At 44.6% G+C, this 23,903-nt stretch overlaps 1 protein-coding gene across 1 annotated transcript; it reads left to right on the top strand.

Annotated features, from left to right (window-relative positions):
- Positions 1–4: 4 nt before the first annotated feature.
- Positions 5–16,164, top strand: ZNF365 (zinc finger protein 365; the record flags this gene model as incomplete). The annotated part of the gene is made up of 4 exons (XM_010157553.1): positions 5–660; positions 10,770–10,950; positions 12,953–12,990; positions 15,918–16,164. Coding segments are annotated over 4 exons (1,122 nt in total), but the record flags the coding sequence as incomplete, so codon positions are not given.
- Between the last annotated feature and the right edge of the window lie 7,739 nt (positions 16,165–23,903).

Raw genomic sequence — 23,903 nt, 5'->3', positions numbered from 1 at the left:
CCCCTTCCGCTGCCCGCGATGCGGCGACCGCAGCCGGTTCCGGAGCCTCTCCTCGCTTCGGGCGCACCTGGAGTACAGCCACAGCTACGACGAGAGGAGCCTCCTGACCAAGAGCAGCCTGTTTTCGCCCCTGAAGGACGCGGAGCTGCTCTCCCCGCCGGAGCCCGTTGCCCAGGGCAGCCTGGGGAGCCCCGGCGGCCCCACGGAGCACAGAGGCTCCTACCTGAATTTTTGCGATGCCTCCTGCGTTAGCGGGAAGCGCGGGCAGCCTCTGGAGGTGGAAGCCGAGCGGCCCGTCTCCTACGTGGCAAACTATGTGCCGGCTGACTCTCCCAGCGAGCAGATCCCTCAACCTGGCCTCCCGGCCGCTGACTCCAAAGCCTCCTTTGAGGCACACGTCAGAGAAAAGTTTAACAGGATGGTCGAGGCAGTGGACAAAACGATCGAGAAGCGAATCGACAGGCTTACCAAAGAGCTGGCCCAGAAGACGGCGGAGCTGCTGGAGGTGCGGGCAGCTTTCGTGCAGCTGTCCCAGAAGAAGCAGGAGGTGCAGCGGCGGGAGCGGGCCCTGAGCAGGCAGGTGGACGTGGCGGTGGAGATGATCGCAGCCTTGAAGCAGCGCCTCACCGAGTCCGAGGAGGAGCTTCACCGGAAAGAGGAGTAAGTGGGGAGGCGAGAGCTGAAAGCCTTCAAGGAGAGAGAGAGGGGATGGGTCAGTTGCTTGGTGCTCAGCAGCTTCCGATCACTGTCCTTCTAGAGTCATAGCCCGTGTGACCATGGCCCCTGCCTCACAGGGGACAGCTCCCTGAGCAGATGGCTTTCGTGGCTCCCCAGTGACTAGCACTCTGCAGGGCCTGTGTTGTGCCCCTGGTTTCATGGGACAAGTGGGAGCTGTCATCAGCGTGTAATCTGATTTACACTGACACCTCTAATCCGTCATCTTTTTAAGAAGAGATGGATGGGTAAGTGCTGGAGGAAGCATAGAATCATACAATGGTTTGGGTTGGAAGGGACCTTAAAGATCATCTAGTTCCAACCCCCCTGCCATGGGCAGGGACACCTTGCACTAGACCAGGTTGCTCAAAGCCACCTCCAGCCTGGCCTTGAACACTTCCAGGGATGGGGCATCCACAACATTTCTGGGCAACCTGTCCCAGTGCCTCACCACCCTCTCCAGGAAGAACTTCTTCCTGATATCCAATCTAAACCTCCCTGCATCTAAGAGTACCAACTTGCACCTTTTCCCAAAGTCATCCGACTGTGGCCAACAGGCTGGCTGTGGAGTGGGGTGGTCTCCCACTCGTGTAGCAGCAGAGCTGTGTTGTTAACAGTACTGAAAAGACCACGTCCAAGTAGGTCTGTTAGATGGACACAGACCTGTGAGACTGGAATTGCTTATATGGGAGTGGGAAGCTGATGCCAGAGTTGTTCTGACTAACCTAGGCCATCTAAAAATATGTTCATGATGCATCCATTAAAAATGTAGTGATAGCTGATATATTATTTATACATGAACTACTTAGTTTATTCAGCACTTGCTGAAACCTTTCAGGCTTCTCGGAGCAACACAACTTATTTTAGAGGAATGCAAATAAAGAGCCTTGGTGATGGAGTGCCTCTAAACCAATTCATCAGCTTACAAAGGCAAGATGAGATGTGCTAGTTGCCATGACGCTGATCTTGGAAGAAATAAGGAAGGTGGTGTGGGAGTTCAGTGTAGGAAGTTTGGAGGGCTTTCATCGTTCCTTCCTGTAGTCTGAGGACTAGAAAGAAGAGACGATGATGGCACCTATATCAGTACTAGTCCTCTATCTTGAGGCAGTGCTATAGATTTCCCAGAAGAGGGGACAGCAAAGGTGGTGGGATTTGAGCCTTTGGGGTGCGTGTCTTCTTTGAAGGGATATTCAACAGAACCTCTGATTTTTGAAATATCAGGTGATCCTCAGGGAAGAGAAGGTTGAAGGACTCGGGATGAAGCTAAAGACAGTGGAATTGAGACAGATTTGAAAGTGTGCTGGAAGGAGGCCATGAGGATACATTACAGTTTGGAGCAGGTCTGGTATTTCCATCTAGCAAGACTCCCCTCAGGGGCTCTTTCACAATGTGAGTCATACTACGTATTCTGGAAAAATATCTTGGGGGTGGGATTGCTCTGTGGAGGTCCTTCCTCCCTCTGCAGGTGAGGGGGACCTCAGGTAAGCAGCTGTCTTAGGCTAGATGCTGAACTTCAGGTGTCTAAAGTTAAGTGGGATGAATCTTACCCCAAACTAAATGCAGACTGTATTTTTAAAATTCAAGGCTTGACATGCACAGGAAAAACATGACTGCCAGGAGAAAGCAGAAACCATTCAGTGGAGCAAAACCAGAATTCTGCAGAAGAAAAGAACTTGTGGAAATAGAGGAAGGGTCTATATAGTTGTCTGGGTAGAAGAATGGGTATGAGATGGGGAGGATGGCGAAGGACACCGATCTGTGAAAAGAACAAGATGGCAAAAGTGGCACTTTTTAACTGTGCAAGGAAGAGGCTGCTTTTCACCTTGGGAGGCTGCTTACTAGCAGCAGTGACAGGTGGATCTGAGGTCAAAAGGCTGAACACGCAATGAGGGAACTGGAGAAATGCTGTCCTTCCTACTAGGACATTGCCAGGCTTGGGAACAGGGCAGGAGCTCAGATGTTTGCTGTTATAATTCCAGCCATTTGTAAAGGAGGAGGTTGGATGTGTAAGCAGATGAGGAGATGGCTCCTAAGTCAGTGTTACAGGGAAGACTGGGGTTATTAAGTTACAAACACTAACCAAAAGAGGCAACTGCACAAGAGATGTGACTTGAGTACCCAGGGTATTGCTCTTCTAGGATTAGTGCTAGCTTGCTTCAGCCTTTAGTAAAGACAAACTTGGAAGCAAAAGCAGCAGTAGGAATGAGTGAATAGGCATTAGAGAGTGGTGTGTTAATTTCTAAAGGTGAATGGGCCTAATGCATGCTAGTGGTAGGATGAAAGAATATCAGCCCAGAGTACTGAAGGGGGAAAAAGGGGAGCAGTGGTATGTTCTTGCATGTGCCTGTACCTAGCCCCATAGCATTGCCTCTTAGAAGTCACTGTGAAGGTACTCTGAGGAGCCTGGGAGTGTAGGCAGGGTGTAACAATAGTTAGAGTTCACCTTGGAAAAACTGAAAATACGTTATTCTTCTCTTGTTCAGATGGTTCCTGCATTTCTTGTCTTGGGGGATAACAAGGGATAGTGCCATAGAAAAAAAGCACTGCATGGCTCTCCAATTAAAAGGTCATTATATAAATGGCAGATTGAGAAGGAAGATGGGTATGAACAGTGCCTTGTAAAATCAGGACTGGTACTTCTAAGGGCAGCTTTTCAGATTTGAACCCCTAAAAATGTCTGGGACACTTAGCTTTGTGGCAGCAGCAGGGAGGCTCTGGATGGCGTGCTCTAGTAGAGGGTAGAAGAAAGGGTATTTGTGACATTGATAGGTGTCACTTGTCTGGTTTTCTCATGGACTGTGATTAAATTCTGAGACCTGTCTACGTATTCAGTCCTTCATGTGTTCAAAAACTTATTTGGTGTGCTGAAAAGACTTTCTCCTTCAAAAAAAAAGAGGATCTCAACTTTGACTTTGATTTTTGGAAGAAGTCCAGGTGATTAGAAATCCAAACCAGACTGCTTAATGGAAATTGCAGAAGCAGGAGTTCTTACTGCAGATTGTGTAAAAGTCAAAGTCAGCCCCTGGGGACTGTTTTGATAACTTGCTGACCTTCAGAAATTAATGCTTTCATCAGTTTCTCTGGATTTTTTTTTTTTTTCATGAGCGGTCTTGTAAATATGGATAACTTTTCCCCAAACTAGCATTGATATTGAGCTACTGTAGCTGAAAACTTGTCTTTCCTCCATGTAGAAGGAAAAAGAAAACTTTCTTCCCTGAAACACTTCCTTACTATATTTCTAAGGAAGTAAAGGAAACCAGTCTTCCCTTGGTCTCTGAATGGTAGTCACTACTACCAGAGGTCATGGGATATGGTGCACGTGAAGACAAGAAAGGGTTTATAATCAATATACACTTCTAGATCTCAAAGGGACTGAGGTATGGCTATACTCTACATCAGTCTGAGGGTAAACCTCCCAAAAAAACAACTCCATAAACTACCCAAAAGAGAGAAATAAATTCTTAACCAAACCTTGGATAAGGTCACAAAAACTATTCTTTGAAGGCTCTTCTAGAGAAGAAGCTGAAGACTTCTATGGGGATCCATTCAAGTCACTCTTGAAAAAGTAAGTGTTCTGATAAAGAAGTGACAGATGTTTATAGTAGGCCCAAATTTGAGTATTTAAGAACCTTTCTCTTTAGAAGGATATACACAAGAAGATGATGGAAAATAACACTACAATTGCACTTTGGGTAATGGCTCTGATTTTTGATCTGATTGTGAAGTCAAACAGGAAAGTTAAAGGAGAGGAAAAATGTGCATTAGCAAGAGAAATTTGGTTAGGAAGCCCCAAGAAGGCTTAGGGAGGTGAGATTTAAGTTCTTTGTGTGGACTCTGAATTTCCTGAATAAGGAAATGGAGCTCTTCCAGGCCTTATATCTTTCCTTTGTGCCCAGCCTAGCGAAGACAGGTATCGCACTGCTCTGGCAGCCCTCAGCAGTGGGGGTGGACCTGAGGTCACTTTGACTTGGTGGAATTTCATTGCTACCTCTCTCTTCTAGCTGTAAAAGCCTGTATGCCCTTTGCCTGGACCAAGCATGTGAGGTAGGCACGTAAAAGCTGTGATCCATCAAGTGGTGATGCTCCTCTGATGTGTTCTGCAAAGCAAGCAGCAAGTCTGTAACTTCATGACTGTATAGGGGGTAAATTCTGCTCAGTTACGTGGTTGTTGCTAATCCAAGCACTGATTTCCAATGACAGCACTATGAAGTTTTACGGTGACCTCTCATTTCAATGAGAGAGGAAGTTCTGGTTTAGGCCACCAGCAGGCACAGGGCTGCTTTGAAGAGTTTGTAGGGTCAATAAGGTTATTTTTTGTTTGTTTTAAATAAAGCCTATAGTCCAACAAAGGCAGTAATAAAGTGAAGGTATCGTTAGTTAAATTTTATTTTTGTGCCCTTACAAAAATAGCTGTCCTGATATGCACATGGGTACATGCTGTTACGCTAGTGTGATGCCCTTGTGGAGATTGACTGTGTTGAGGGGTGGGACAGGTGGAAGCGCTGCACTAACTGTATTAAGACATAGTTGAAGTAGTATTACTCTAAGCACAGAAAAGTCTGACAGCAGTCACTCTTGTGTCACTTACTCTCATATGTAGAAAGGCCAGAGGGTTTTCTTATTATTTGGGGAGGAAAAAACATAAACTGGATGTTCCAGAGAGGCAGGCAGAGCTACCAAAGATCCAGTTCACTAACCTCCCTCAGTTGGGCCCTGGACAGTTTTGATGAATGATGGCTACAGAGTTAAGCTTTCAGCAGAGCTGCTGAGCAAAGGAATGATTTAATTAGAAAATGTGCCCCAAAAGGGATTATTCAATGTTTGATGAGAGAGAACGCAGCTCAGAGCAAGTACTGTGATCTGAAAGATGAGACAGAAGCCTGCCCAAAGGTAGGAAGATTGTTTCAAATAAGATACTAAGAAACCCACTGAAAGTAAAACCAGCTATGAAGTTAACTTCTGGAGGACACAGAGAGGCTTGTTTCTGGAAATTACGTAAGAAAATGAAAGTGGTAGAGTTTGATTTTCAGTAGGTCCAAACAGGGTAAGCATTTGCAGTTATGGTCCTCAACTGGAAGCTACCTTCAGTGGTGGCTTACACATTTGCACTTTGTCCCTAATTATAGGGCAAAAGTATTAATGTAGTACGTTGCCATATCTCTGGCAATAATTTCTTTAACCAGTCTAGTGCACTTGTTTTGAGACTGTCTGGTCATGCCTCTGCTCTGGCATAGCCTGGAATGCAAGGGCTATTTGGCAATAGCTGTGGTGGGGAGTAGTTCTTCTTGCCGGTGGTTTCACCTTAATTTTGCAATTAATGGAATTATCTGTGCAAGTAGCATGTAAACAATAGAATTAAGAGTTGGCTTTTAGTGATCACTGCAATTTATGCTTTAAAACAACAGCTTTCCTTGAAAATAAAAATTTCAGTTGTATAACGAAAGTTTTGATTTTGCTTTAAGTAGAATACAACTGCAGCTGCACATTACTCTTCCACTCTGTTTCAGGTGGTCCCACTCCCTCTTCCCTGTTTCCTTTCATCTTCCCACTTGAAAGATTACTCCCCCACCAGCCGCGTTGGTTCAAGTGTAGCATGACCATCCCACGGAATGGCTCTGTGAAATAAAGCATTTTAATCTTCACAGTGTCACCCCAATAAGTTCAGGGCTCAGTGCTAGAGCACAGCCCACTGACTGATTGCAACTGGTAGGACAGTAACTTTCTGAGGGGAGGAGGTGTGAACCTCTTAGATCGAATGTGCTAATAGTGGTGTGGGAATGTGAAACCACGACCTAATGAATAACAGATAGCAGCCTTCAGGGAATAACACCAATGGGATGATGGATGAATGTACATATGTTAAGTATTTTCACCAGTAAATCACTTTACATCTTACTGTAGTAGGAGTTTTTCCATCTTCAGGTAAAATAATACCCGAACATTTGGTTTTCTGTTGATTTTAGGCAGTTATTCCAAATGCAATTCTCTGAAGGGATTTGCTGCTTGGGTGCAGAATCTGCATAGAGCCTTATGCTTGTCTCCACCTACAGAGCAGTTGCAGGTGTTGAAGTTGCTGTAAGTAGTCCTGGGACCAGTATTAGGCATCCGTAGGAGGGCTTGGTTGCAGTGGGGGCAATCATTAGCCCTTCTTGTCAGTTGTTACGGAGCTGGAGCCGTCCCAACCTCTGCATCACATGCTGAACTGCTGAAAGCCATACAAACACTAAGGGTATGTATGTGCAGGGTCCACATGCCAGCAACTGCTCTGGTAAATAAGAACTGCAGCTCACTAGGCCTTGCAAGGAACACTATAATCTGGTGGCAAAGGCAGAACAAATGTCACCTAGTCAGTCTATGATTTATAACTTTATTTACCACATCTCATGCTGTTTCATGACAATAGCCTCCATAAAGAAGGTTTCAGGCTGAGTTTCAAGGCAGGCTATCTTTAGTTTTTCGATGAGGGCAGCTAGGCTGCCGTTGGAATGGAAAACACCAAACTAGTTAAGTCTGGTTAACTGTAACAGGTTAACTCCCTGATTAAAATGAAAGCTTTGGCTGCAAGTCTTTCTTGCCTACAGTGAGTCCTTTCCACTGCAGTTGTTTTTTCAGCTGAGCACCTCTGAGTTTCCTGCTGCACTGCAATAAATTTGCCCCGGACTCCTCTGGCTCTGGGAAGAGCTCATCTCTGGCAGTACGGGCACCACCAGCTCCTCTTGGACACCTCCCAGGCTGCATTGCCCTTGTCTTTCCCTCTCTCTTGCCTCACCCTGTTTCCACAAGCTGCTGGTAGTTTGAGGTGCTGTCTGCTCTCTGGGCAGTAGCAGTGGTCCCTCTTCCTGAAAGGTTTTGTCTGACAAGAGCACCCAAGGCAAAGCAAGAAACCCACCTTTCTGCTTGCTGCCCAGTTACAGCCCTTTAACAAAATGTTTTGCTATAAATATATCTTAGTATCAGTATAGTAAACTATGAGCAAACAGATGAGATCACTCTGCTGTCCATTACGGAAATTTACAGAGATCTGAGCTGCACTGAGCATCATCTACTCCACTCAGAAAATTTAGTGGCAGGATCTGGAGCTTACCGTGCTACAGCGAGTGCCAGGGTGCAGTGAGTGAAAAGGGGCAGGAGGCTGCGGGCAGAGAGCAAACAGCAGAGCAGAGTGGGAAAGGTGATGGTGAGAGCAGAGGAGTTCACAAGGGGAGTTAATAACTCTACATAACCTTTTCTCAAAGTAGCAGCAGTGCTCCAGATGTAGAATAGGCAGCGCAGGGTAGCAGAGACCTTTCATTAGAAAAGGCAATGCATCAGGTCTGAGCCAGGCTTTAACAAACGATTCTTGTTTCAGGTGAGCATTGCTGACAAAGCTGTTCTGTCAAGACACAGGGCCCAGCGGGTCCTTGCTGCTCTTGCTCTGGTTTAGGCCTCTAACAACTGGGCCCCACAATATTCACGGGCTCAGCTTCCCCCTGACTTTACAAGGAGCAGCACCCGACCTCTGTGAACATCCATCTTTCCGCAAGCAGAAGAGCAGAGAGTAAAAGATAGAAATCTTATCACATAATCTCAAAAAACTTGTCAGAGGCCTGGAGAAATAAATTTAAAGCAAACTAAAGAACATAAGCAAAATATCATCACAGATATCTAGAAACAGAATTGAAGGGCGAGGGTCATTGGTATGGCTTAGAAAAAGTCTGGGCAAACAACAGGAGACAAGAAAGGCAATTAAACAGATAAACGGTGGCTGCAGGAAGCTACGTGAGTTCTTTGAGCCATTTCCCTATTGTTCATAGTGGGAGGAGAGTAAAAAATCTTCCTCCAAAATTCTCCTTGGGGGGCCAGCAGTCTGACAGGCCACACGCAGTTCTCCTTCCTTCCTTCCTTTCCCAAAGGGTCAGGGATTTGTAGCCAAGCTGCTGAGTTTCTATCCTTTTGAGCTTCCTGTCCACTGTAAAAGAGGAGCCTGATGGAGGCTTCAGGTTGCTCCTACACTAACAAAAAGCCAGAGTGGCATCATGAAATCAAAGAAGTTACAGTGCTGTAAGTGCAGTGAGCATAAAGCCCTAAAATTGTCCTTAATGAGTTTAGATTGGCTTCTTCCTAAGCATTCCTCAGTGGCTCTTTATTATGAGGTTGCTCTGGGCAAGCTAATAATCCCAGAAACTGTAGAGAGTCTTGGAAAGGAATGGATTAGCTGAACTTAACAAACAAGGTACCTCTGTTTCTTGTGTTTTTTTGTGGCTAAGTTAATATAAACTAATGTTCATTGATGTTCTTCATCCAAGCAATCCATGCTTGCTTTTACCTCATTCCTACCATTATATCTGCCATGTAAACAGCCTTTCGCTGCACTCTGCTGTGGTATAGAGCTGGCAGACACAGCCTGAATCCTACATGGTGAATTGCCATAGCTGACTACTCCTGCCTAACTCTTCTTAGCGCAAACCAGCTCACTGTTAAAACAACTATACTGAGCTAAACCAATTGGATGCAGAGAAATTTTGGATTCGTTATAAACAAGCTAAGCTTTGAAAGGTTATTTCTGCTACAAACTGTTTCCCAGTTTCTGCTTAAAACACTTTTTTTCCTCAGGCAGTGTATTTCTACCAAGCACTCGTGGCCTTTCTCGTTTGGCAAGCATTGGCTCCCCCAGCTCCCACCCCCTCAGTTTTGTACAAAGCCAAAATTAACATGGCTTCATTGGCAGAGCAAGAGCTGTTTATCCAGGCATTTATTAACCGGGGAGGTCCAACATGCTCAGATTTGCCATTTTTGGTAATACATGTTTCAGTAACCAAACTTCTCCCACACAGAAACTCCTCTGATATCAGAGGTCCGAATGGTGGCCCGATTACAGATAGTAAACTGATAGTATGCAGGGCACTTCAAAATGAGCTGTGTCTTGGCACGGAGTTGGGGCCTTGCACCGTCAGTGGTGCCGTTTCTTCCAGTTGTGTTACCAGACAAGAAACATTTTTAAACTCCTGATCTAAAACTTGCTCCTCCCACGCACATACTCCTTGGCCTGTAACCTGTAGGTTATCTGTTACTCTCCCGTGCTTCCACTAGCCCCAGAACGTAACACTCCGCTTTGACGTACTTGCAGGATTGCAGCCACAATGAAGTTTAATGGCCACAGTAGCTCTTAGGTGGTTAGGAACCACCTCAGCAACATTAAACTACCACTGTGAGATTGTGATGAACTGGGAAGACAAAGTGGGGGTTCATCCATTTCTCGTCATGTTTCAAGGCTGATATTAACATGGGTAAGGAAAAAAAAAAAGATAAAAGTGGCTGTAGCTGTCTCCAGATACCTTGAGAGGTGGTGCATAATGACATTTCTACCCTGTGGACCACTGAGGACTATTTCCAAGAGACCCAATAATGTGACAAAATAACCCAAACCCACTGCTTATAAGCCTAAATTCAGCATTCAGGTTTCCCTTGCATCCACAAAAAGATTGAAATCTTTGAATATAGATGAAGAACAGTAATTAGCCACCTTGGGCTGTCACCACGAACAACAGGAGAAGCAGCAGTAATGTTTTGACAGCGGCGACACCCGGGCCCTTCCTATTATGATGCTCCGAGGGCTGGAGCCCCTCTGCTATGGGGACAGGCTGAGAGGGTTGGGCTTGTTCAGCCTGGAGAAGAGAAGGCTCCGGGGAGACCTTATTGCAGCCTTCCAGTACCTGAAGGGGCTACAAGGAAGCTGGGGGGGACTTTTTTCAAGGGCCTGTAGTGACAGGACAAGGGGTAATGGGTTTAAATTGTAAGTGGGGAGGTTTAGATTAGATATCAGGAAGAAGTTCTTCCCAGAGAGGGTGGTGAGGCCCTGGGACAGGTTGCCCAGAGAAGCTGTGGATGCCCCATCCCTGGAAGTGTCCAAGGCCAGGCTGGATGAGGCTTGGAGCAACCTGGTCTAGTGGAAGGTGTCCCTGCCCATGGCAGGGGGGGTGGGACTAGATGATCTTTAAGGTCTCTTCCAACCCCAACCATTCTATGATTCTATGATTATTTAAATGTGGCCTCTTTGCAATGTTTCTGTCTTGCAGAGAAGTTGTTACTTTCAACCACTTCCTGGAAGAAGCAGCAGAAAAAGAAGTGCGGGGAAAAGCCAGGCTTCAGCACTTCATTGAGAACCTGTTGCAGCGCGTGGATCTGGCAGAAAGGCAGCTAGAATATTACCAAAATCAGCAGATGGTGTGCAACCACACCGACGTCAGCGAGCACGTGGTAAGCCAGCAAAGTTTTTCCCTTCTTTGTCACCCACCACCGGACGGAAAGCAATTGAATTTGTATACAGGTGGGGTCAGTGGGACAGGCTAATCCATATTCCAGACAGATCTGGATTCATAGAATGTTTCTTTAACGATGTTTTGTTTATGTTTTAAACCGCCTCTTCACATCAGGTAAGGGGAGCAGGGAGTGCTAAGAGCAGCAATAGCCAAAGATGGCAGAGGGAGAAGAGAGAATAACGAAATGTTTGCCAGATACTTAATTTTTTTCCCCAGCTTTGGCTATTGCTGCTGTTACCTTTTCAAAAAACACTTTACTTTATGTCACTTAGTGACTTGGCAGTTTTTTGGAGATGTCTGAAGATTTTCAGGAAGATGTGGATCGAGAGGACATGTCAGCCTGCTGGCAAGTCAGCTTGCTTCCCGTAGTTACCTATCACGGGACTTAGAAATGGTGAACGGGTTCCAGCAGGCCTGTCCCCCACAGGTTAGAAACCAAAGCTGTCTGAACATTGGTTTTTAAAATACATGATTTCTCTAAAAGCCCTCATTACTAACACTTAAAGTCAGTATTTCCATACAACGCATTACATTTCTATGGCAGGTTTTATCCACGTGACTTCCAAAGAACATTTCAGTTTAAATGAATACCCCGTGCTGCCCATGCTAAGTAACTGCTCATCCTGGGAGGTGACAGGAAAGGCATTTGGGCATGCATAGCACTGAACAGGTATGTTAAGGATGGAAAGCAAAGCTTCCCATAGCCACTTGGAAGACACAGAGCCTTAGGCAAGACCCAAATAAATGTCGATGTGCTGAAATCTAGTGCAGGACATCTCAAACGGTGTCTGTGAGAACACTGAGGGGGACTGTAAATGTGGGCCTCAGTATTAAATCATCTTCCCTGCTCTTGAGACATCTACTGGGTTCCCTGGCTCAGCAGTGTCCCTTGGGGAAGGCACTAATTTTTGAGGCAGCTGCCCTGCTTTCTGAGTGACTTCAGCATTCCTCTAAAGTCATCCATCCAAATATTGACCAGCCTGACCTTCAGGAGGTAATTACAGCAAAGCACACCATGAGATGGCTCCAGACTCCATCCAAGACAGATGACAAGCAAAGTTAGGCTGGGCAAAAATCCATCTGCAAAGTATGGATAATACCACGGACAGAGGGAACATTTACAAGAACATAATCATTTTCAGATGCCAGATCTGACTTGCTTGGCTCAGTGACTTCATTAAATGCTGTTCAAAGGCTCAGTCTGGTAGCTCTGATGGGAGATCAGTGCCGGGAACTGATTTAGTACCCAGCCCGAGTTAGGCTGAGCTGGCATTAAACACCTCCTTTCCTGACCCCCACTAAAAGAAGGACTAGACAAAGTAACTGTTGTTAAAAATGAAGTCATGCAAAGTTGTGCTGGCACTGAGGCTATGTTGTCCCTAACTGGTGGCAGGATTTGGGGTGGGAAAGGAGAGAAACACTTGCGTTCTCACCTTCTGCTCTTGAGTGAGGCTGTAGGCAGAGCCAAGGGCTCGTAGCTGGAGTTGCCCAGCCTCTTGTGTAAAGGAAATGTATCACTGCAAAATTAAAAACTCTGAGAGAAAGTTAATTTAATGCAGCTTATTCAGACACTGCCCCTTATTAATTATCTTGAACACAATAATTACTTCTCATTGTATCCTTACTGTTTAATCCAGTGTGAAAGATCTCTGTTCAGCCCACGCTTTCAGGGATTTACTTGTGATTATAGTTACGATAAAAATCGTGGGGAGAAGATCCAACCACTAACTCACACGTAACAAATTTTAAGAAACAGATGCAATAAGTTGGAGGAGTAATAATATTTAAAAGGTTTTTGTTTCAGTTTCGTTCACGAATATTCTTCCAGCTTTAACAGTGGGCGAGAATGGATTTTGAAGACTGCATGTATTTTATCCTGTACTTTAATTCCTTCATATTGTAATAGTAATTTTAATAACCTGTTTCTATTTTCTTTGCAGTTTACAGACATTTCATTAAATAAGAAACCCAGATGCCTGTATGTATATCTTTTTATTTTTCTCTTACTTAAATGTACTAACTTGACGTGCTTACATTTCTGCTTTTACATTTCATCTATTCAAAAGCCGGAATCAGGTTGGGTTTGGATCAAGTTCTACACCTGAGTATGATCTGTATGTATGTCATGTTCTAGAAGAAAAACAGCTTTCTGCTCAATCAGAGCTAAAATCGATACCCTTTAAAGAAAAACAAAAAAAGAATAATTTTATGTTAAATGAATGTCTGAAAATATTTTTAACATTCTGTAGGTAGAAGAGAGACAGTTGTCATTTCCTAACTGACGGTAACACTGTCAACTTAAAAATCACGTGTAAACAAACAAGTGTCCCAACAAAGCAGCACAGGCGCTGACAACATCTCGGGTTACTCAGGCAGCTATCTTGGGAGCAGCAGAACTAATTGAGGCTGGTTTCCCATGTCTTTACGACTCTGTCATGGGTTCCAGCGGCTGGTTCGGAGCATCACGCGTGCGGCTTGGCCAAGTAAGGATCAGGCAGTGGATCCTTCCTCAGGGCAACTCGTCATAATGGGGGCACAAGTTTGGGTCTTTTTCCCATTGCCATGAAACCTGTTGCATCACCACAGATCTGGGACTTCTGCGTCCCTGACAGATTTGTTTGTGTTTGACCAAAGGGTTCAAGAATTACCGGGAGACTGAGAGACACATGATGGATGGGCTGGAAAATAAACTAAAAAAACCAATGTAGAGCCTACTGGGTGGGGAGGGAGGAACTTTTTGCTCTTTGAGTTGGTTTTAGTTTTCATATATCTTAGTCCTAGCAGGCAACTGGCCAAGTACCCTTTTGCTGATAAGCAGTGTTTGCGTTAATAATTACCAAGCATGGGGCTTTAGCTTTGTAATTTCTACTGTTTATTTTCGTAGCTTTTACAGCTGTCCACCCTCTGCCACTGATTTGAAATTCTGGAAACACTTGATTGTCCAGAGTAAACTTTGAGTTGACTGTGTATACAATTTTCAGGCTTCTAGATGTCTTAACTTGATTGGAATCAAGGAAAGTGGAATTAAAATATAACCAGTGGATTCACTGGCTTGGTAAGATGAGTCCTTCCACTGACAAGTCTTTGGTCTAAATATAACGCAGTTTGGTAAAACGCATTAATTGCTGATAAATAGTAGGAGTTCAAAGGCATATATGAAATTGTTGAGAGGTTTCTGTTTAACTACTGATATACTTGTCCTTTGAAAAGACACGCTCAAAACTAGAATTTAGTAGTTCCCATTGGGAAGAAGCTAAGAATTAGGTCTCTCAAAATCACGAGATCTGGCTTGAAAAATACCTGATATTTGTGAAATGCAGCAAGAATAGGGTTGTTCTTAAGTGCAGCAGAGGAGAGACTAACATCACCTGCAAGAACACCTGCATGCGCTTTGGAAATAAATGATGTCACTTTTTCACCATAACATCTGAGAAAATCAGGGCACTACAGCTTTTAACAACAACTAAGTAATGGGCTGTAACAACGGTGCCCAAGAAGTGATCGTAAACCAGAATGGCCAACACTTGTGCATTCACACAAGTCATTTCTTGCCCCTAGCAAGTGGTCAGAGCCCAGGCCTGCAGCAGGCCAGCATGGCACAGCATCCCCAAGCTCCAGCTTGGACCTGCACGGCATTTTCCCTCCAAAACGTCTCCATAGTGAAGTCTGGTTGGCAAAGCTGCCAACCAGGTAAAACTGTTCTATAGGTAAGGCTAGATTCCTGTGCTGTCACCTGGCCCTCAGTGCCTCCCACCAACAGAGGGTTTCGTGACACCCTTCTGGTCTTTAAAGGGCAGGAGACCGCTTGCACTGTACGCGCTTGAACCACCACAGCTTTTTCCAAAACTGCCTTTGTCAAGTGTGCAATATTGTTTAACTCCCAGGAGAAGTAATACTACAGATACAGGGTTTCCAGAAATAACGAGCTATGGAAAATAGCCCTGTGGGAACCCTTAAGAGATCGACTTGTACATCAGCACATCTGTTCTTCACTCCAGTCACAGTAACGGGGCAGACATGAGCCGGTGCCTTATGCTCATAGTGCTGCTGTTACGCTACATGTATCTGCTGTAAAACATTTCAAGATTATGTTAAAAGGGATTGTAATGATCTTAGTGAACTGTGGAAAAGTATAGTAAAATTTAAGAGCAGAGAGCATGGTTCAGGTTTTGCAGCACCACGCACCGTGCTATCATTCCACCTGAGCTCACCAATTTCAGCAAATCCTGCTGGGCCTGAACTATCACAAAGAGAACAAAGAATTCAGCTTACTTTGGCTTTTAAGCTTTCATACTCTTCTTCCCACCAATTTCTGTGTTCCCCTTTCCTATTCTCCTGTTTCAAATCAAAGCCTAAAAGCAAAGCTAAAGTTTCCCTAGATGGGTGGCCAGCACAAAGGCAAAGCATGGAGTTTCCTGAGCTACTGGCTGCTAGTAGCAGCCACAGTCCACGGCAGCACTGAGTTCCCACCTGGAAGTTCCTACATTTCCTGCACCCACTTCCTGCCGTTACTGGTGCTGTGTGGTCTTCCAAAGACCATGGATGTGCATTCTTTGCAGAAGGTTGCCGTGAACATGTGCATTTTTAAAATCCCTGTAGATCACCAGGTTATGAGAATACAGGCCTCAGTAAGGTCTCAGCACTCCAAAATCAGCAGAATGCTGTCTGAATTAAAGTGTGGATGAACATGCATGACGAGTCCACCAATAACACATACAGGAGTTCTTATAGGGAGGGATGCTTTTGGGTAGTGAGAAATACATCTCTGTTTTTAACTTACAGCCTGGTCCTGTAAAACAAGGCCATTTCTGTCTTAAAAAATGCATGGGTTTGGGACATTTTGGGGATGTTTCACATTGCAAGAATGAATAATAGTTATATAATAATCACTATTATCAATTTCAGGAGCCGAGGAAGTCAACACGCTTCGTATAACATCCCTGACACAAAGCCTCATTCCTTTCAAAAGGGAAGAATCTTGTTGAAAAAAGCCAAGGATGAAAAAAACAGCTTGCAGCCGGTGAAGTGCTTCTATGAACCTGTTGATTGCTCAAGAGAAATATGGAGAGCACAAAAGAAAGGTGAACCAGTCTGCTCTGCCAGGAAAGTGAGCACAAAATCGAAGATGGGTAAAAAGGCCAAACCGCTATAGGAATGGGTAGCAGTATATAGTAACACAGGAGCTTGGCTGCAACAGAACAAATATTGAATGAAGTTAGTCATCCTACTTTTTCCTATCCATCTGGCCATGCCAAAACATATCGGATATAATATATAGAAATATATACAGTATGGAAGATTTATATTATTTAGTAACACCATTCCCTCTTTGGGCGCTCTAAGAGAGCTGACATTTTATTCAGTTTACATGAAGGTTTCTCTATTTATTAATTTATCTATCTATTTATTTCTTGAGCTTATTTTAAACAACTGCAGTTATCTTGCTGGGCAGTACTGTGGCTGTGTGTTAATTATTTTAGTGGCAGCATGTAGCTTGGTAATTTATTTTCCATCAGTGCTGTTGCTGAAGTTTAGAAGAATCCATTTAATCGGCACCTAAATATTCAATTTTTCAGCTTAGGTAGGTATAAGATTACTGATTAACTGTTACCTGCACAGACATACTTAGATGCAAAAGGTCTGCTTGAGTTTCTTGAAGGCTGTTTACAGCAGTAGATTGCTAGCCTGGACTTTCTACCCTGAGACCTGCTGGGCACATTTCCATATTTTACTGCATACATTAAACGTTGCCTGTTTGGCCAAGTTTGGGCTGCTCCGGTGCCTCAGGCACAGCTTTTAAACTCCAGAAGCTTTATGACTTTGCTGTACATGCCAGCCTCTGGTGTCACTTAGTGAGAAGACCAGAAGCCAGTACTGCAAAAAACAGGTACCAGAAGCCCTGCCAAGCGCGGACCACGTTGAGCCAGAGGAGAAATTTCCATACCAAGTGCCAGCAGCAGGTTATCGGCTGTGGCGCAGCAAGTGAAAGGCTGAAGCAACGTGTTAACGTTGCATGGCACCAGGTTGAATGCCTGCGCTTGGTTTTAGGCATGAGAGGCCAAAAATACCTATGATCATAACCAAAATCCTTCACATTTTTATCTCTGAAGAATCTTTACAGGGCTGAGAGATCCCTGAATTTCAACCAAAAATCCAAGAACAAGGAAGTTAGAGATGATTGCAGGATGGGAACACGTGTGTTAACATTGGTTTGTGCCAATTAAAAGGATCCTTATTTATCAGAATATTTATCAAGATGATTTTTTGTGTGTACAGTTTTTTGGTAACATGAATCTTCATGCCATGTTTACAGATATGAACATCCTGTCGATGTTACTCATGAGATTTGTTTTCTCAAGAAAAAAAAAAGATAGGTGAGACAAGTCTGTGTAATTTATTTTTTAAACGCTCATAACAGATGTAAATTGTTTACGTGGAAGGTGATTTTTACAGTATGTGTACAAAGATTTGTGAAAAATGTTTTTCATTTTTTATACCTATGACTGTAAGCAGAACTGAGTATTTAAAGACAGTGTATCACTATGATTACTGCTGCAATAAGCACCTGAGTTGCAATATTTTTAAAGCAGAAGATGACCAATCAATCAGGTAGGATCAGGTAACTGCAGATGTCATACATCTGTCAGTGTACAGAGCTCCCAGAAAGTAGCAGAGTGAAGAAAGAGTATTATTCCTCACTTTTATTTTGAATGGTGTATATGGAACAATCAGATACATGTTTAAAGTTTCTCAACACTGTTTCAGTAGAACGTCACAGTGTAAAACCAATTCAGGTATTTAGGTTGTAATGACATTATAATATTTATTTAACTACGTCACAAGGCCCCACTTGGCCTTATGCTCGGCATTGTGTGTGGTGAAAAGGAGTTGTTAATTGTGTTGCATGGGTTTTGGTCAGATCATGTGTTATCACAACTTTCTTAGGCAAGCCACAAAATGGAAACATCCTTGGGGTTTTTTTTGTTGCTTCCCACATCCTTTTACAAACCTGAAAAGATGACCCTTTTTGAAGATAATAAACTTTAGAAAGATAAAAAAGTAAAATATATTCATCCATTCCCTTTTCCACTTGACACTGAAAGAATATTTTTATTTTTAAATGCCTATCTACTCTGTTAGTCACCAAAGTTAAGTGCAACTACTAGTTCACAAATTAGATGTTTATTTTACTATTTATTGCTCCAGAATCTCAACTATAAATTGTCCTTTTGGGGAGGAAGAGAAGAAGAGAGTGAAAGTTGCATGTTCTTAGACTTTTAAATGCCTAAGTTACAGTTACTTGCTGAACAAACACCAGGTTAATTAATTAGAGATTGGATGGTACTGTAACCCCAGGTAAAAGTTTTTAGAATATAAACATTCTAATAATAAAATTATATTTCTCAGTTACTGTGTCATTTAACTCTGTAAAAAACATTTCTTAGAAAAGCCTGCCCAGCAATGGAGAAAGATGAGAGAAACTGCAGCCCTACTTGGATTTCTGTTTATTCCTCAGATAAAGCGCCGTGTCAGTGAAGTTGGGCTGTGATCTCTCAAAGCAGTATGCATTAACCTGAAGGACAGCTACAGCATCTCGCCCACCTGCCCCTCTCCTGCTGTAATGGTGCTTGTAAATTATTCTTGAGCTATTATCTTGACCACATGGTCAGATAACCTTCAGTGGAGGGAAGAACCAGGGAAAGGAAATTAAGGGCAGAGAGGCTTTTGGGAAATGAGGTGATAAAGTCTCCCTCACATGTTGCCACATCATCATTCCATCAGGCACCTCCCTGGTTAGACTTGGAAAGAGGTTTTACCTTTTCCTTGGAAAGAGGTTTTTTCCCAGGATAACCCATGGCAGAAGTGCTGCAAAAGACTGGATGAAGAGATGAGGTCCCTCTGACACCTGAGCCTGAATAACATTTATCAGGGAAAAAAGGCTCCTTCCCAGTTGTGTGTACACAATTTACTAGCTCATTTTTGAAGTTAACGTCTGGTCATCAGCAGAACTTGGCTGCTGGATGCATCATGCCTACACTTCGTGTCCCATTAACAGAGGTGGAATGCTTGAGAAGGACTGGTAGGCGCACTAGGCTGAATGTGACTGGGGTTAGCTCGGCGGGACTCCACGAGGAGATAACACTGGAATCAGAACATGTCTATTTAAAAATACATTTGAAAATGTTCTGACAAAGTTGACCACTCATCTTTGAAAACTAATTTGAAGCGCAGTTACCACATCTTGCCCTTTGAGACACTTTGAGGACATCTAGGTGGGTCATACACTTGCATTAAATCAAAATGCAGTAGGACCTGGATGTTTCATTCATATACATTTTTAAAATCACACCTCATCTATAACTAAAAACATCTCAGAGCAGTATATATACTGGCTGGGCCCTTACGGGTGAGCTTTCTGCTTAAAACAAAATGTTCTGACTGACGTTTAACATTATAGGCCAGGAAAACAAGCGACTAATTGAAACGTAGGCCTTTAATTAGAGCTCTACATAGAAAAAACACAATCGTTTTGAGATGTTCCTGCCAGATGAAGAGAGAGCGTGTTTTTAAAGCACTTGATGGCATCTGACCTCCCGCCTCTGCCTCAGTAGTAAAGAGTCTCACCACCACCACCCCCCCTTCCCAGGAGATCTGAACACGTTTTTTTTTTTGTTTCCAGGAGAGTTACTGGAAACATTCAACAGGATATGCATATTCAAAGGGATGGTGACCAATTTAGAGCAGTTACTCGGTCAAACAAATTACCACTTCTATCATCTCTAATAATCCTTCCATGCCACTGGCTTTTTCAATCTACTTGAGCAAAATCCCGCTCTTCTCTCTCTTTATTCTGCGTCACCAGATAGTTGCCTCTATTTGTTCTTACCTCAGAGTAATGCTGATTGTTTCCATACATCCTGTCTGAAGTGGCTGGAGTGGACTATTTTGGTGCTCTCTGCAGTGGGCATGGGCATTATTTTTTCCTACAAAAATTAATCCCAGATGTGATTTTATGACATGAAACATACAACAAGCTCTTAAAAATAGATCTTGTGACATGAACAAAATGTCCTTTCCTATGTTTTTGCTAATGCCACCCTCTATCTAGCCACTCATTTTTATTCTGATCTCTTGAATTTTCATTTGTACATCTCTCCAAGAAGAGGGAGAAACAAGCAACATGTTAAATGCAGTCATTGGCTTGACAAGCCTTGCTGTTTCCATTCTAGCATTGCATGCTGCAAGCAGGTAAAAGTTGGCTTGAATTTCTCATCAAATGGTGGAAAAAATAGATATGGCAGATTTCAGGTTCACAGTAATGTTATGAAAGAAGAGGCTCTTCTGAACTGAGAGAGAGAGAAAGAGGAAAGATCTTCTGCTTGCTTGAGAAGTCACTTGGAAATATGTGTGATGTGTTGAAGGAATTTACCAGGTGCTGGTATGAGATGGGGGAAAACGTGAGTTACATATAAGGCAGCAATGATAGGATGGAAGGCGTGTTACTGCTTGCTGTTTCTTAGAGTCTTTGACCCACAGCACTTCAGAATATATATGGCCTGACATACTCAGTCTTTAAATCACACTTGAGACGTGTTTTGAAGCCTAATTACTAATTTCAAAGTAATATACTTTAGGACCAGAGCTTCCAAGAAATTCTCCACCCATGGTATTTGTTCAAACCATAGTTCATTGGCTTACAGCGGGTAACTGCAAAGGGGGGCTCCTCAGCAGGGAGGATTTCTGTGCACGCTCAGTACTTGCTCTCCCACCTCTGCTCGGTAGCCGGGGGCCAGCAGCTCTGCCTGGACTCTACCCCCAGCTGCCTCTCAGCTGGTTCCCACAGCAACATTTTCCTTTACATTACTTTGCTGATTTTTCTATCTGTTTCCCAAGCTCCCTCCCTCTCCTTTTGGCCAACTCAGTACCTTCAACAACCTTCTCTTATGCAGCAAACACCTTTCCCAGGCCCCAGCCAGCTAACAAGTCACTGCATCACATTACAGACGCTTGCAAAACGCTTTCTTTCGCAGGCCGGTGGCAACTACTGCAGTAAGACAGCAGATTATCCAGCTGTGCGCAGCACAGCTGCTTCACTTGCACCTCACCAGGTGGGCAGAGGAGATGGAGCATTACATATTACTGCACACACACACAATATTGGCATTTACCCACACCCCTGCAAAGCTCAACCTGTCTACTCCAGCCATGACTACACCTACACGTACTTTCAAGCCAGTCCAGGGAGCAGAGGACGATGCAATGGGCTTCCGCTTAGATTAAATGCACATTTGGGCCATAGAGACAAAAGGCATTATGTGAGAATACAGCTGTGCGCAGTGCAAGAGCTCCCGACCTTATAGGACGCAGGTACGCAGTCAGCTTCAACTGCCTGAATGATAACTCAAAGCGTCACATGGGGGCTGAATGCGGTGGGATAAAAAAGGCCCTGTCTTTGACAAGCAACTTGGTACTCTCCACTGCAGCTGCCTCACTAGACCAGATGGCTGCTCAGGCTTTTGCTCCTGGCATGGCACCCCACTCGTTCTGCAGGCTTCACGCCCCCCGGGTCTCAAGCCCGCCTGTCACCATTCATCCTCCTCGTGCCTGTTTGCAGACAGACGGTGGACCAACCAGGAAAGGTCAAAGGTGTGCGTTTCTGAGAAGACATCTGCAGTGCATCGCCCCTCAGCTGGAGAATGAGGGCAGCCTTGGCCAAGTGTCCAAGTGTCATGGACCAGCATGACCCCAAATCATGAGGCTTACGCTAAGAAACTCGCCCACCAGTGAGCCATTAATTGTTTCTGTGTCAGACTGCTTGGCCGACCAACCGTCCCTGAGGTTCAGAGCATAGAGGTGACCTCCTAAAAATGACACGGTTTAATTATCCCACCCTCTGCAGCTTTGTGCAAGCACCTGTTTAAAAGGAGCACATGAAAGTCACCGGTTTTGCATGCCGCCAGGATATGCCATAGTGTTCATGCCAAGCTGTGCCAGAGCCACCCCCAGGCAGGCCTATCACAGGGATAAGTCTGAAGTGTCAAGGGATGGATCAGGCATCACCCAAATCCTGGTGATGGCAGCCAAAGCAATTTGGATTTATAGGAAATGAACCCATTTCTTTGCCAAAAGCCGTGACTTTCTGACTCCTCGGCACAGCTGTGCCTACCAGCTCAGCTGCATGCTTCCCGAACCTGCCTAGGCTCCCCACTGACCCTACAAAACATTTGGGGTAATGGAGGCATGGAGATATGTTGAAAAACTCTTGCACACAGCAGCCTTGAAAACAGGGTCTAAAGGCACTGAGGGACCATCTGAAAGGGCAGTCTGTGAGCACACACAAGCTCATCCTGCCCTTCTCCCATACCCCAGAGGCAGAGGAAATATTTCAGCCAGGCTGGGAGCTGACCAGTTTGGAGAAAGAGCAGAGGAAACCCGCTCTATCAGCAAACACCCTGCTGACATACTCTTAAGGGCGTCAAACATTTTATCCATTAGCAAATCATGAAATTAAAAGCATACTCACAACTATAAGGAAGGAGCCGTAACTCCCTTATCAGTTAATTTAATTGCCATGTTGAGCACACTGAACTGTTGGGAAAAAGTTTTATTATAGAGTCTTTCTCTATCTGAAGAAAATGCTGCTAGCAGACATTACCTGGCTTTCACCTGCAGATCCCCTCTGAGAGGGGGCAGCTGGGGGCAACAAGCAGAAGGCAAAAGCCTGGGTTCAAGTGAACCAAAAGTGAACATTTGCCAGGTGACAGGGAGAAGTTTAAGTTTCCAGAAGCGTGGGTGTGGAGAATGAAAAGTAAGAGGCAACCCCTGCAGCTGAAGCCCATTGACACGGCATGTGCTTAAGGAGGGACCAGGACAGCAATATAGTTTCTACTCTCATCTACTCTTTTAGTGGGCTGCAGTAGCTTCCTAGCTTTGTTCACCATTTGTTAGCAAGGAAATGGAGGTGTCTGTCCCACCTCAATACCCTTGAGTATTCCCAACCCTGTTTTCTAGGGTACACTATTAAAGGACCTGTAAGAACCAGATTATTTTTATTTTAGGGACTGGGGCTTCTATTCCCTTTGTTGTAAACTAGATGAAACCTCCATCACGGATCCCCATCTCCTTGGATTTCAGGATTGGGGGTTATATTCCGTGTGAATCTGGGTGGTGTAAAGGGTCTGTTCACCTCCTGGGCAGAAGCTAAACCAGTTCCAATTTATCCGTGCGTGCGGCTGAGGGCTGGGAGGCAGCACCCGTGAGTCAGTGCTGGTGTCAGTTGGCACGAAGCAGGATGGTTCCCCGCACGGAAAGAAATTTCACGCTGTCCTAAGGGCCCGAGTGGGTCCGGGATCAACCCAGCCTACCTGAAAAAGCGTTTATTAAGGAAAAGAGCCTTGAGAGAGACACGTAAGCTGGGAGGCGAACGGAGCCGGAGCCTCTTTGCCACTAGGTGGTGATGGCCGATAATGAATTGGTGCGGCTCACCCTCAGCCCCCGTCCCGTCCCGCCCCACCTCACGGCCCCGCGGGGCGTGGGCATGGGCCCCTTACACCGGCTCTGCTGGTACCAGGGCCAGCCCATGCCGCCTGACCTCAGCTCGAGTTATAATTAACTGCAAGACTTCACCAAACACATCAAAGTGCCGTTTAATTACCTAGAGATGGTGAATGAAGGGGAGACCCACGAAGGACACACTGCCGGTGGTCGCCTACAGCAGGATGATAGCAATAAAGGCGGTAGTAGCTGAGACAATCCCAAAATCAGAAATTATCAAAACTGCTTTTTCTGACAGAGCCAAAGCTGCACGATGTCCACCACAGTCCACTGGCAAAAAACAGAGTTCTGTAAGAACAGCCACCAAAGGCTGAGGCAGGCAGCTGAGGCGCAGGG

Source organism: Eurypyga helias, unplaced genomic scaffold (genome assembly GCF_000690775.1).
Source record: "Eurypyga helias isolate BGI_N326 unplaced genomic scaffold, ASM69077v1 scaffold18978, whole genome shotgun sequence".
Taxonomy (NCBI): Eukaryota; Metazoa; Chordata; class Aves; order Eurypygiformes; family Eurypygidae; genus Eurypyga; species Eurypyga helias.
Note: the sequence above shows the minus strand (reverse complement) of the source record. Positions and strands in the feature narration are given on the sequence as shown.